Source organism: Vidua chalybeata, chromosome 1, assembly GCF_026979565.1.
Source record: "Vidua chalybeata isolate OUT-0048 chromosome 1, bVidCha1 merged haplotype, whole genome shotgun sequence".
Taxonomy (NCBI): domain Eukaryota; kingdom Metazoa; phylum Chordata; class Aves; order Passeriformes; family Viduidae; genus Vidua; species Vidua chalybeata.
Window position 1 is genome coordinate 16,815,886 of NC_071530.1, and position 14,314 is coordinate 16,830,199.

Consider the following 14,314-nt stretch of genomic DNA (forward strand, 5'->3'; position numbering starts at 1 on the left):
GTTATTCAGTGCTGTAATTACTGGAAATGGACACATTTGAATGACAGAAGAGAAAATAACACTACCTCTTGCTTTTGAAGACCTTCCTCTCCTTATATCCCCTGTAGTGAGACTGAATTGTTATTGCTGCTTTGTTTCTTGTTTCAGTTAGTGCTTTTCTCTTCTTCCTGAATAAGTATCCTCTGGCAACTGATACAAATTGTAATGCAAAACAACCTTAGGCAACAAGCAATGGGTGCCACACACATTTCAGACAGTCAAATACTAACAGCATTAAAAAAAAGCTAATAAAGAAATATAGACCAGGGTGCCTATTATGATTATATTTAATCTGAAATGATTCCCATAAAACTTTTTGAGATTTCAGAAAGCTGTACCCATTCTATATGAGGTTCCAAACAAGCTCTTTCTTCATATTTTGTTGGACTAAAAAAAATATATGAAGAAGCAGAATAAAACAGAAGCACAGAGCTATACAAGTGCCTCTAGAACACAGTACTCAGAGCTTAATGTACCTGCTTTGCCTGATTCAGGCAATTGATTTGACTCTGTCTTTCATTTCCATGGGAAATGCCTCATTATCAGGCTATAGAGATTACCAGGCTGTCAACTGGCACAGGCTTGGAATTAGCTGAACATTCAATATATCAGAGAGAAACTGAGAATTTTATAGCTCAGCAGTTACAGAAGACTTAGCTCATGCTCCTTCTGCAAAGACTGATTATTCAAAATGAAAAGGTTCAGCATGAAAGATGTGCTAAGCTCCACAGTAACCAGGTGCACTGTGGCAGAGAAACTCCCTACCTATGCTTTGTGGGAGGCACAAGATTAATTTTCTGGTCTGAACCAGAAATAAGGACTCAAACGTGGGCCTTCCCTGGGCCATGTAGGTGCTGATGGGTCACTGGGGCCTTGATGCAGTTGCCAGCACGTTGGTATCTGGTGCCATCTGAAGTGCTCCAGGATAGCAAGGCATCCACATGGAGCTGGCGGAAAGAACAGGACAGATGGGACGTTTTGGATGGGAAAAGTTGGGTATACCAGGTGAAAGAAAGCTGGAGGCCAGACAAGATAACCAGGGCACCTCGAATGACACTAGATACCAGTATGAGGGCAAATGAGCTGAGCATTTGCTGATTTTGAATAAAATTATTCAAACCCTAGGCTCTACTGACTATAACAGCAGTTTAGACACCTAGATCACACTTAGACATCTGCACTGAAGTGTCCTAATCAATGAATTGTATTCAGAATCTTGCTTCAAAAACTTTTGAACTTGCAAATCATTTCTTAATGGGAACTGGCACAATCTCTACAGTGCTGTGATTTGGAAGAATCTGCAATTCCAGGGATTCAGCACAAATCCGCTAATCCCTGGCAAAATAAAAATAACATAGTGTTTTGTCAAAATATTTCTGTTGCACTGTAATTCCAAATGCAGTACCAACAGTATGGGGATAGTGGATTCAGGTGACTTAAATATCCTGTGGACATGGTATATATAGGACTCTTTCTTCAACTCTGCTGAGAGTGTTTTGTATCACAGTGAAAAGGTCAAGCTCACGTGAAAATAAGAAGGGAGCATTAACAGTCTGTTCCAACACATTAATATAATTTAGTGCTAAGTTTTATGTGCTTTAGCATTCCCCACTCATAATTTAGACCAGCTTGGGCTTCACTAGGTGCAGTCAATGAATGTAAGAAGCACCATATAAAATGGGCATAAATTACACCTTGATAATTGCATATTGGACAAAGAAACACAAATACTTATTGGAAGTAGCACAACTGGATTTTATACTGCAGTCTGACAGAGCCTTAGAAAAGTGGAAATTGTAAAGCACTTGGAATACTTCTTGAATTTCTTGGACTTCTGAAACAATTCTCTTTCCATTTTCATATAAAAGCAACTCAACAGGAGTAGTTTTGAAACAAATCAAGTTATCAATGGGCATGGCAATATAAGCTGCATCTAGTCTTTTTAGACTATTCTTGTTCACTTTTGAGGTTTTCTGAGAAGTTTGTAATGATATAGTGTCGCACTATGACACGAAATAACTCACGCACGCACATTAGATGTAAAAGAGGGAAAAAGAGGAAGTTTATTTCTGACTCTGCAATATATAGAATTCTAAAAGTGACAGTGGATTAGAGGATGAAATTACTACTTCTCCAACTACACTAGTCAAAGTAACAGTCTAATAATTTTCTCCTCCCACAAAGACAAATGCAAAACAATCATTATGTACATGACAGTGTGTGAGAACTCTAGTAAAAATATGTAAACATTAGAAGATATAAAAAACTTTTAGAAAAACTTTAAAACTTTCAAAAAAACAAAGCAACAATATAGTCGCTGTCTAAGCTTTGTTTTCAAACTGGAAGAGGAGTTTTGTATTGCTTTATAAATAAATGGGGGAAAAATGGAGAGAGCTAAGTAAAAATGGATTTCATTTGAGTTTTGGCTTCTTGTGCACTGAAAAAGTTGAAATGCAGCTGCAGACATGACAGAGAAGGTGGTCAAAAAGAAACATTTGAGACAATAACAGAGTGAAGTGCTAAGTTTATACTTTTGCATTTGCTAAATATCCTAATATAATTGGCTGTGTTGAGATGTGTAATAATTTTGCCACATTACTGGTTTTAATGCTGGTTTTAGATTGTTTTCTACACTGATAAAGTTCTACCGCCTGCAGTGAGGTGATCTTCAGTACACACGGGTCCAGGGCAATTAACAAACGCATCTGACAATGATTACAACCAACACTGGTGGTGGTATATACTCATGAAGGCACATCTGAGGTTGTTTAAATCTAGTAGATAGCCTGGGTACTGGCAACATTAGCTTATATTTGGGTTTCCACCTTTGTAATTACTGAAAGTGCTGTGCAGATTTGTGCCAGCTATTTTTATAGAATCATAAAATCATAGAATGGCTTGGGTTGGAAGGGATCCTAAAGATCATCTAGTTCCAACCCCACTGCCATGGGCAGGGATACCTTCCACTAGACAAGATTGCTCAGAGCCCCATACAACTTGGTCTTCAGTCCTGTATCTCTCCAGCTGTACTGCTCCTGATTTCAGAGCTGCCTAGACTGTGTCTAGCTTGGGGATGTCTCTGCAGGGACAGGGGAGATCAAAGTACAGGGAGAAAAAAGGGGTGTCCCAAAGCAACAACCCCTGGGCCCAGGGTCATTATGGCTGCAAAAGAGAAACAAAGCGATGGCAAAAAAGAAGAAGAGACATGAGTGAATTTACAGCTTGCAGTCTTCCCAAATATAACCATTACTGACACGTAACAAACCCTATTCCTAACTGAGCAGCACCCATACACACGATATGCAGACAGTGGTGTGTGGGTTTCAACAATACCCACAGCTGGGCAGCTGTAGTACTCAGACTAGGAGTGACGTTTGCTATGGCATTTGAGCATCCTACTTCACAGCAGTGGAAAATACCTAAATCACTCTAAGGTACAGGTAACAGAATACAGTGACCCATTTCAGCCACTGTATATAGACATATAATAGATAAGTTGTACCTCAGAACATGCAAATGAGCATAGTCAATCAGTGTAGCAAGAATCTGGGTCAACTTATTCTGTAAGGACAGCACATTAAAAGCCAAGAAAGCAAACAATTCTTACTTGCTTGAAATTTGGTAATGTATTCTTCCACTTTTTTATTATGCTTTGCATTTTTGTATTCTTTACGAGCAACAAACCCCCTGTAAGCTGAAAAGAGATGTTAAAAACTAGGTAATCCACCAAGTACAAAAAAGAATAAAAATATTCTGGAATTACAGACCTCAATTAAAATGTTCATAAATATTTTGTAGGATTTATGTTTCAAAAAAAACATGGCAAATAAGCACAAATAGTAAATCTACATAAAAATACATTTTCTGGTGAATAAAGTTATTATGAAATAAATGAATATAAAACACAAGATAATCAGAATGTAACATAAGATTACGTTTGAAAGTATTAAAAAATCAGTTGATGCCTCCATCAACAGGGTAATTGGCTTTATTATCTAGGACAGTTAATATATTTTATTTTCATTATTACATTATACAACCTTGTCAGTGCATGCCAGAATATTATTAATAAGAGTATCATCTGTGCAATCACATTCTTCCATTCTTAAAATTGCCTTTTAAATATAACACTGATAAACGTAATTTCAGTAAAGAGATTGTCATAATCTGGTTAGAAGAAATTTTTCTTCATAAGAATAGATATGACCAAGCTTAAGATATTTTGTCAAATGTAACAGCAGGAAAAGAGCGAAATCCACATCCACCATGCACATTCATCTATCAACTGTACACATGCACTAGTTTTAAGAAAAATGTTAAATGTTTTAAAGCTATTACCTGACTGTATTTTAATAGCACTTTGTTCCCTTTGTTCCTTTATCTTTTTGTATCTCCTCGAACCCAGCCACCCTCTGACATAAGCTTGAATCAAAATAATCATGTCAACTGTCTCCTTCCGCATTAAATTCAGCTGCTCCACATGATAGTATTTGAGGAATACCTTAAAAAAGAGAAACAAACAAAAATTTTATTTTCCTTCTCAGCCCTTTATTGACTTGATCCATTTAACATCAGCAAGAGTTACAAGTCGGTTTCAAATGATAACGGGCCCTTCAGTTGTAGTACCTAAGGGATCATTCTTAGAGATAGCATTTTCATTGTTTGGGATATTAGTTTACCTTACTCTACTCTTCAGCATCTTTAGTCAGTCCCTGCTTACTAATTTGTTTATGGCAAGATTTTTTAAAGTTCCAGTGCAAACCTTCAGTCTGTAACTATAAACTATTTTCAAAACTCCAAGGCTGACTTGGCTGACTCCAAGTTTTGTTAACCTCACAAATCTAATGTACGTTACATAAATGTGATCCAAATCTGGAACCTTCAATTTCTCAGTTTCCCAATTTTAAACCTAAAGCATAGTTTATTTACTAAATTGCTTTTATCAAGCATGAAACTCACATAAGTCCTGAAAAGTGAGTCCAGCAGAAGGGTCACCAACACGTTCCTGGTATATATCAAGGACTTTGCTTTTTAAAAAGAGTAGAGACCAAGAGCTACTCCAACCAAATTGGTGAGAAAACAAATTGTTTACTATGTTAACAATGGCATACTGGAATGAGGAAGATACAGTATATTAAAAAATTACTTTAGTTTTTCCAAGAACCCAGTTGTCAAGGTGGGCTTTTTCCAAGATGGCAGCACAGGTCTCCGGGCTTACTGGAGGATCATCATTTGTTTTGTAACAGATGAGGTAATACCTAAAGACAAATGCATGATTCTTAATTTGATTAATGGAGGGTAATACATGCAAATACATTTAAACCATTCTTTTAAGTAATAAAAACAATTGCATGAAAGAAAACATAGCACTGAAAAAACCAGCATATGAAAGAAAGTGCAGTTATTTATGCACAGTACTAAGAAACTCAATCAAAAGTGGATGAGTGACATATTGCACAGCCTGGAGGATTTTTTAATTCTATACCAACACCAGAAGATTTTTAAAAAGAATTCAACCCAGTAGAATAGCACACCATTTCTTTCCTGCTCACTACATTCTGTGAAAGTGATTTCAGTGGCAATATAAAAATAAAATAAAAATATTTTAAAAGCTTTTCTGCCTAAATTATATTATTTATTATTTAGAAATGTCACAGAAATTTCCTATCTTGTATCATGTGCTAGACCATCTACCTTTGAGATACTTAATATCTCAATATATGCTGAGATGCATCCCAGCTCTTGTTAGCTCCTTGGAATCAGTTTTGCAGATCCTTTTGGAATATATAAGTGCCATTGTGACACATCATCTGTAAGCACTTAATCTGGCAAACTCATTACTCAGAATTAATTCTGACTAGGAAAAGAGGTCACGATGCTCACTCATAAAAATTACCTGTGATACACCAGCTCAGCTGCTGGATAGAAAAGACTTCTTTGTTCCAGGACTTTCCAAAATGCCCTATAACAAAATGAACCATATCTATCTTGGCTTTTTAATTTAAGAAAATTACATTAATTATGTGTGCTTCCTGACAGTACATTCTGCTTTTTTCTTGTTATTCAGCCTTTAAACACAAAGCCTGGGTTTACCAGCTTTAAATGATGGTAACAGTTTGCTCATGGAATAATAAAAAAAGAGACAATGTAAATTTCTTCATTATTACCTACAGTTCCTTTTTTTTTTTTCTTTTTGTAAAACACAATGAATTGGCTTATTTTTATTACAACCAAATAATGATGCCATTATCTCAGGTCTACCTGTAACTCTCAACTACTAAAAAACCCAAACCCAGAATAAGACATACATTTAATAAAAATACTTTTTCCTTTGAGGGCCACGTCCTCAGTGCCAGGGATCTGCCCAGTCTCACTGTAATCAGGGGCACTGTCTCTAGAGAGCTACCCCATTATGTTTACTGCTTTTATCTATGTTACTTGAATAGTTAAGTTTTTTTTTTTTTTTTAATAAAAAGCTGTCACCAAAAGCTACAGCACATCTTGTAGTGATAACCATCTCTTTCCATGCTGCACTCATCTAAAAGCTGCATTCTTCCAAAACAGCAACAGTTCCAGGATTATTTTTTCCAGAAACAGGGCTTTAAAAACATCCCTTTGCTGTTCCCCTCTCATCTCATGCACCTGCAGCACTCTACTGCTAGCTCTCTTTCTAATGCTTCTGTCTAAATAGGTGATGCTTGCTTCTTCCCAGTTTTGATCTCCATTCTACACAACTCTGTTCTGATTGAGACAAGTACTCAGGGTCTTTATCTGTAAGAGAGAAGTGCAGATTTTTGGGATGGAGGAAGAAGGTAGTTGAAGGAATAATATAACCACATTGAGTTCACTGAGTTCTGCTTCTTAACTAATACTTACGAATTATATTTTAAACAACACTATGCACTCAATGAACTTGTCATCCCTAGACTAGGAATCCCAAATTATCATCTACCCTGCACAAGCAGATGTTGCACAGTGCTGAAGCTAGAGAAACTGTGGTGTTCCTTGGATGCTGTGGCTGCAAATTCTTGGCTTTAATTTGAAGTAATACATTTCTAATACTCAAGTCCTTGAGGAAACTTGCAGAGTATAAGCAAGTAAATTTCTACCCAAATGCTCAGAGAGCCTGAAAAATCATTCTGTGATTCATCATCTTTCCCTACCCATCAAAAACACTGTGCCTGAACTACTCTTGGTCATCCAGTCTATAACCTTCTTTGTCACAGGAAATGTCCTTGTATTTTTTTTCAAAGACCATGCCAAAAACACTGCTGGTGCTTAACAAGCACTGGACAGCAATTGTAGGAGAGAAAAGAGCTTTTTCATGTTGATGTTACCGTTTTATGAAGTTAGCGAAGAGTATACGATGTGAATAACCCTGTCTTCGAATCCGTGCTGTCTCCAGAATTCCTGTGTAACGCAGCTGAACCAAAACTTTTTCTTTGTCAAACTTGTTTGCCTGCCGGTCGTTGTTTGGCTTGATGCACCTGACAAAATGGGGCTGGCCAACGACCATTTTGGATAACAAATCCATCAGAGAATACTGCAAAAAAGTAACAAGAGATCTGTCTCCAGGGTACTTATGAAACTGGTGTATAGGTCCATGTGTAGCTGAAATTTTATTTCATATGATCAGAATCATATCCAAAACCATTTACATGTCATTAAGCTGATACTTTAAGAGTAGATGAAGTAAATGACCCAAAAACAATTCTAGCTTTTCTAAGCTACTAGTGTATACTAGTTGAGAGAAACACTGATTCCAAATAAATGTACCAAATTTCATCCAGAACATTCTCGCAGATTTCCATGATGTCCAACATACGACAGAATACTTACACTCCTTACATTTACTTGCTTGTCTTGGAACTTGCTAGGTAATTACAGCCATTTTTCTTTTTATTGTTGTCACCTATTTGAAGACCCTTGTTCACCCAGAGAGTAAATCATCCATCTATGGATGGGAAGTGGAACAGCAGCAAGCCAGTAAATATTTCAATTCCTGCATTAGACTGGAGGAAACTAAGGCTACCCCAGAAGAAGGGCTGGTTGAACTGCTCTGATCTTGGTGTGTCCTGCTCATTGTACAGACTGATGGTGATACTGTAACTGCCTGGCCAAGAGGAAACTTCTGAGGAGGGCAAAGCTAGAAGATCACAATTCCAAAGTTGCATTTTTCCCACCTCACCAGAATACCAGGCTAGCAGAGCGGATGCAGCCTGTAGCTCCCCATGCCAGCTGAGGGGAATCTGACCTTGATCGGTGTTTTGAAAAATTGTTTCATGGGAGTATCTTATTAAAACACAAATGAAAAGGCTCATTCCTTAAGATTCAACCTGACTCAACAGAAAGAGGCAGCCAGGAGTTAATGCAGCTCAGCAGTAGATTGGTTACATGAAACCAGCGCAGGATGTCAAGAGCCATATGTTTCCTATTAAAATCTGCAATTCCGTTCTGGACAGAAGCTGCACCATACAGCAAAGTGCTTAATTAGCTCCATCACCAGTGTGCCAACTGAACACAAACAAATAGGACACGCTAATGGATATATTTTTTCCATGCAGTCTGAGGTGGCATATGCTTTGCTCAGTCACCATAGATTTCTGTGTATGAATAAACCAGTGGGGCTGAAGGTGAATTTTCATTTAAAAGTATTAGCTATCATGACCTGAGCAAGGATGGCCACAGCAGAAAATAGTATCAGAAAAGTGTAAACATAATTAACTCATTTGCAGCCTCTGATGCTAGAGAAGTGCTAGAAGTGCTGATAATGCACTGAATTATAGACATTAATTTGAATAAGATTCAATATTTTTTTCCATCTAGAATATGCAAAGTATATAGCTATGGACCACTGTGGTACCTAAACTGAAATTATCCTTCACAGTCCACAAAGCTGCGCAACTGTATCTAAAAAGAGAGATCTGGCTCCTCATTGTTCTGACATAGATGTAAGTGGACTCCTACAGGTCATAAAATCATAGAATATATTGACTTGGAAGGAACTCATCAGGATCATCAAGTCCAACTCATGGCCCTGTGCAGGACACCCCAAGAATCACACCATGTGCCTGAGAATATTGTCCAAATGCTCCTAGAACTCTGTCAGACTGGTGCTGTGACCATTTCCTTGGAGAGCCAGTTCCAGGGCCCAGCCACCCTCTGGGTGAAGAGCTTTTTCCTGATATCCAACATAAACCTCCCCTGATTCAGCTTCGTGCCCTTCCCTTATGTCCTGTCACTGGTCGCGAGAGTGAAGAGATCAGTGTCTGCCCTTCCTCTTCCCCTTGTGAGGATTTTGAAGGTCACAATGAGGTCTCCCCTCAGCCTCCCCTTCTCCAGGCTGGACAGACCAAGTGACTTCAGCTGCTTCTCATATAGCTCCCCTCCAGACCCTTCACCATCCTCATGGCCTTCCTTTGGATGTTCTTCTCTGGTTTAATCTCTTTCTTACACTGTGGCACCCAAAACTGCTCCCAGCACTCGAGGTGAGGCCGCCGCAGTGCAGAGCAGAGCAGGACAATCTCCTCTCTTGCCTGGCTGGCCATACTGTGCCTAATGCCCCCCAGGACAGGGTTGGCTTTCCTGGCTGCCAGGGCACTGCTTGCCATGGACCAGGACCCCCAGATCCCTTTCTGTGGCACTGCTCTCCAGCCTCTCATTCCCCAGTCTCTACACACAACCAGGGCTGCCCCATCCCAGGTGCAGAATTTGGCCATTGTCTTTCTGAATTATCATATGGTGGGTGACTGCCCATCCCTTTGATTTGTTGAGGTCTCTCTGCAGGGCCTCTCTGCTCTCAAGGAAGTCGAGAGCTCCTGTCAATTTAGTGTCATCAGCAAACTTGGTATTCCTTTGAGCTGTGTGCCAAATTCATCATGAACATCCCCTCAGCCACTTCATGGTTTGCTGGGAGAGATGACTAAACAAGAGTTGGAAAATCAGAGCAGAACCAACTCTGTATGCCACTTCAGAGGAAAGGATGCTCTTCACTGCTATTTGCTGTTTTAGGACCAGCAGCACAGCAAGTGCTTGGGAAGGTCCAGAGCACTGCTGAAGGAGCCACAAGGATGAGCTCTGGGCAGCCTCTGTGCAGTGACCATCAAGAACTCCTGCTTCCAATTAACTTTGCTCTCTTTCTTAAACTCTTAAGGAAATGCTATACCACTAATGTCCAATCTCCCTTTATCTTCTTTGATGGAAAAACAAGCGAGTGAAAGATTAATATTGATTGTCATACATCATCATGACAGCAGTGTGGCTGTGTAATCAAGTACAATTAAATACGAAGCATCACAATCTTGAGGTATTTGTACTGCACAGACTGATGCACCATATACACAGTTCATAAACTCTAAAAGGATCACTACTGACTCTAACTCAACAGGTGCATTTCAAAAAGTAAAAGAATAAACATTTTTTGTACTCTAGAAATATTTATTAAAATATTTGATATCTTACTCTAAAATAAGAAGCAACTGTCTGTGTTTTCATGCTGGTTGTTTCTCTTGGATGATGTCCAGTATCTCCTGCTTCATTCTATAAATATGAAGGGAAAAAATTACACTTTTTATCTCTAATTAGCCTGCAGTACCCTTTCCAATGCCCCAAGAAAGCAATCCTCAGAGAATATAAATAATTTAAAAAGTATTCTAAAGAGCAAAAGTTACAGCATGATCACTAGCACAAATCAGTTACACCAATACTTTGCTACACAATACACAAACATTCACACACACAAAGGGCACAAAGTTGGTAACAGAGCATCTAATAACTGCCACAAATAACTGGACAATGTCTGAGGTCCTGTCTGTTATTTCATCATCACTGTTAATTTGATAGTTTTCTAAGGAACATGGTTATACTCCACACTAATATTTTAATTTCTCTTTTTGCTACCATACAGCTGGGAAATAGTATTTTTCCCCCGAAGCTGTTATAAAACTATAGCCAGAAAGAAGGGAAATGTTAGGTTTTTACCTCACGGAAGGAATATGAATTGCACAACACAAAGATATCCAGCTAAACAGAAAAGAAAATAGAAGAGGGAGAAAAACCAAGGAAGGGGTTACTTGCTTACTTTCAATACCAAAACAGCTACTGCCTTTCTAGTTTAAATTAGGCTTCAATGCAGAATCACAAAATCTGTTTTCTTACCTTTGTATGACTGATTGATTTTTGGGAGGTCCACATTTGATAACTGATTGTAGTTTTGCTTTTGGTGTGTGCCAGGTTACCTATGGGAAGATGAAAGAAAATAACCTACCAAAGTGCTTACATCTCGTCTAAACTAAGAATGATCCTGAACCACCTTATTCACGCCCCCAGTGCAACCATATGATTATAAAGGTCATTGACTTTTTCAGAGAGTGTCCCCGTTTCCCCTTTAACCCTTGGGATGGAATGAACTCTGAAGATGTTGCATGAACACAGATCGTCACGTTTTTTTCTCCTTCAGCTCATATGTCATCTGCTAGATAAAAAATAAAGAAAGAGATTGCTCTAGAAGGTAAGACAGATACATCTTAGAGCATCCATGTGGTTTTACCCTAAGAATGTTACTGTACTATTCTAGTTCTAATGCTACATATTAGTTACAGAAAAAAGTGCTAATACCCTTTGTTGCATCTCCCGGACCCGGGAGAAACAGAGAATGCCACAACCCTTCTCTGGCCCTGAGGAAAAGTGACGTGGCATGACTCAAGATTATACACCTAAACTCTACTCTTTACTACTCTTTCAACCCCTGGTAAAAATAAGATTGTATCTTTCCACAGAACTTGCTGGAAACCATCACTAGCCTGTCCTTCCTCTGAAGTGTGGCTGGGTATTCCTGGGTGGCTACTAGCTGACATGGACCAAAACTGTCCCAGGGAGGCATTCTAACCATTAATCAGAATGAGCAGCCCTGTAGGAATGTTTCAGCTACTGTTCACTGTCTCTGTTTGGTTTGCTAGCACATAAAAAGTCTTAAGGCTCTAACTCTGGAATTCTAAGCCAAGCAATACCTTCATTATGATGACTTTGAAGGACTAGGTGCATTTACATGCTTTACACAGACACTGGTCTTTTCAAACAATAATGAAAATTTTGCTGATCTTTCCATCATGTCTCTCTGTTTTGATAAACTCTAAACATTGCTGCCACTGCTTCTGCTAACATAACACCTCTGGGATCTCCTTCTCCCCTGGGAGAGCCTGTATCTCCCTGTGCTCAGCTACTATCAGGAAGAGGTGGATATGAGTTGGAATAACAGCTGCAAATATGTGTCATGGTAATGCATCTGGTATTATGTGATGATATCAAGGCCTAAACCTCCCTGGGGTTCAGCTGAATATCACAGGGTGGGAAAGAAAAAGAGAGGATTACTCACAGCTAACTTTAGCTATGTGAAAGTGAGGTGTCTGCAGGATCCCTGCTGTATTCAGTGGAGAGAGACACCTTCAGAGGAGATTTTTCCCATCCCAAGAGAAACACCTGAGATAGGCAAGATGGGTTGGACTTTGGGTAATTCTCCACAACTACTCTGATTCTAGATAAATTACACGGATCAGAAACCTAACTTTTAGTTGGCTATAGCTGGAAGGTTTGAGCCAGTTTTGAAACGCTACATGCAGCGTTTCACAATATTTAACAAGAGGACTAAAACAGCCTTCAGAGTTATCTTGCAAAACATTAAGACTTGGGATCAGTTCTTGGAACCATTTGGATGATTACTTGGACTCTATGTAAATTATAGTTTAGTACATTACCAGATATCAACAAGCCAAAACGGTCAGGCAAGGGCATTGAGCTCTGTGCTTTCCCAGGAACACTCAAAATAAAATTCCAAGACCAAATTTTGCATTCTAATAGCAAAGCTCCCTCTGTAAAGAACTGAAGCCTTGCCAAAACCTCAGCTTCTGTAAGTTATGATAACATTTTCATTTCCATTAGGCACTTTCAATTTAGCTTTTCTGTTCTGCTAGAAATACGTCTCCCATGTAATTATACAAGAAAGTAATGTTGTAAAGTACTTACTGTATGGCATCAATGGTATCACACAGGGAGTACTACAACACAGTAACAAACTGGTTGTGAGGAAACTTACCCATCATCCTGCAGTGGAAGGCAGGACACTTTGCAAGGACATAGTTCAAACAAGGTGCAATTTAGGAGTAATTTCTGTAGAGCCAGTTTTATTCCTCCACCCCTACTTACGAATTTCTTCAGGAGGAGCTTACTACAAGGACCCCATCAGTTACCTATCATAAAGAAGTCTAAGACTGTAAATAGAGGAGTGTCTTCTCAGTCTTTGCAGCAGACATTAGAAGCCCCAACCTTTGTTCTCTACCACTTAGAGATAAATTGCACTGAGGCAATTTATATATGCCCTGTCCAAAACAGACCAGTGACTTACCTGATCCTTCCTGTTCAGTCCTCAGCTCAAGAGATGCATTCCACTCCCTGTCTTGATCCCCCCACCCTGAAGACAGGACCCTGAAAGAAGTCTCTACCACTTCCTTGGCACTTGACCAGACTAATATTTCTCCTGCAGCTTGAGATGGGTGCAGCTCCATTCAGTATAGATTGCATGGTTGCAAAGTGAAGCCACAAAGTGTATAACATCACCAATGAGTGGGCATATGAAACCTAGCAGTGGTCATCACGAAGGCTGGAAAAAACTAAGAAGATCACCACAAAGCAGTACCTGTTTTTGTGAGAGGGTGAGTTACCAGCTGTCGTGTCAGGTTGTTTTCAGATGATCGCAGTAGCAGCACAATATCAGCTGGCAGAGTATCTCTATTTTTGGCTAGGAATCCACTTGCATTATATAGAACCTGTTTAAAAAGTGCATTTATGCATCTTTTTGGATTTTGAAAAGTAATTGTAAATTTAAGCTTTCTGGAATAGGGCTTTTGCTTTAACAAGATACACAAATAATTTTTAGCTATCTGGCTCACTCTCACTTCTAGTCTTTTTTTTTTTTTTTGATCACTGAAAGTTCTACCTTTTCAATACTGAGATATGATGCAAATCACTAAAAGCAAATCTATAATTCCAAAGTAGCTTGGGACATTTATTTTTCCTAATGCAGGTAGTAGTTTTAACCTGTGTGGATTTATCACCTGGACAAGTGTATTGCAGTCCTCCTTTACACCTGTACATGTGCTAATGCACAATTAAGAAGGCACTTGATTTCAACAACATCACACAGCATTACCCATATGACTGTACAACCTTTCTGTGCTATTCATATTATGCTGTACTGGACCCAGGACTTAACACTCTTCCT

General features: G+C 38.9%; 1 protein-coding gene across 3 annotated transcripts in view; it reads right to left on the reverse strand.

The window, feature by feature from the left end:
- MYO3A (myosin IIIA) overlaps positions 1–14,314 on the reverse strand; it is a 115,126-nt gene that overhangs the window by 18,983 nt on the left and 81,829 nt on the right. For 2 of the 3 annotated variants that reach the window (XM_053962972.1, XM_053962980.1), the window contains exons 22-29: positions 13,730–13,859; positions 11,197–11,276; positions 10,501–10,578; positions 7,377–7,582; positions 5,186–5,297; positions 4,378–4,540; positions 3,647–3,733; positions 66–189 (exon numbers count right to left, since the gene is read on the reverse strand). In XM_053962972.1, coding sequence (XP_053818947.1) covers positions 66–189; positions 3,647–3,733; positions 4,378–4,540; positions 5,186–5,297; positions 7,377–7,582; positions 10,501–10,578; positions 11,197–11,276; positions 13,730–13,859 — 980 coding nt within the window. Of the gene's footprint in view, positions 1–65; positions 190–2,166; positions 3,202–3,646; positions 3,734–4,377; positions 4,541–5,185; positions 5,298–7,376; positions 7,583–10,500; positions 10,579–11,196; positions 11,277–13,729; positions 13,860–14,314 lie in introns of those variants that run through there. The other variant, XM_053962989.1, reaches the window with a different exon arrangement.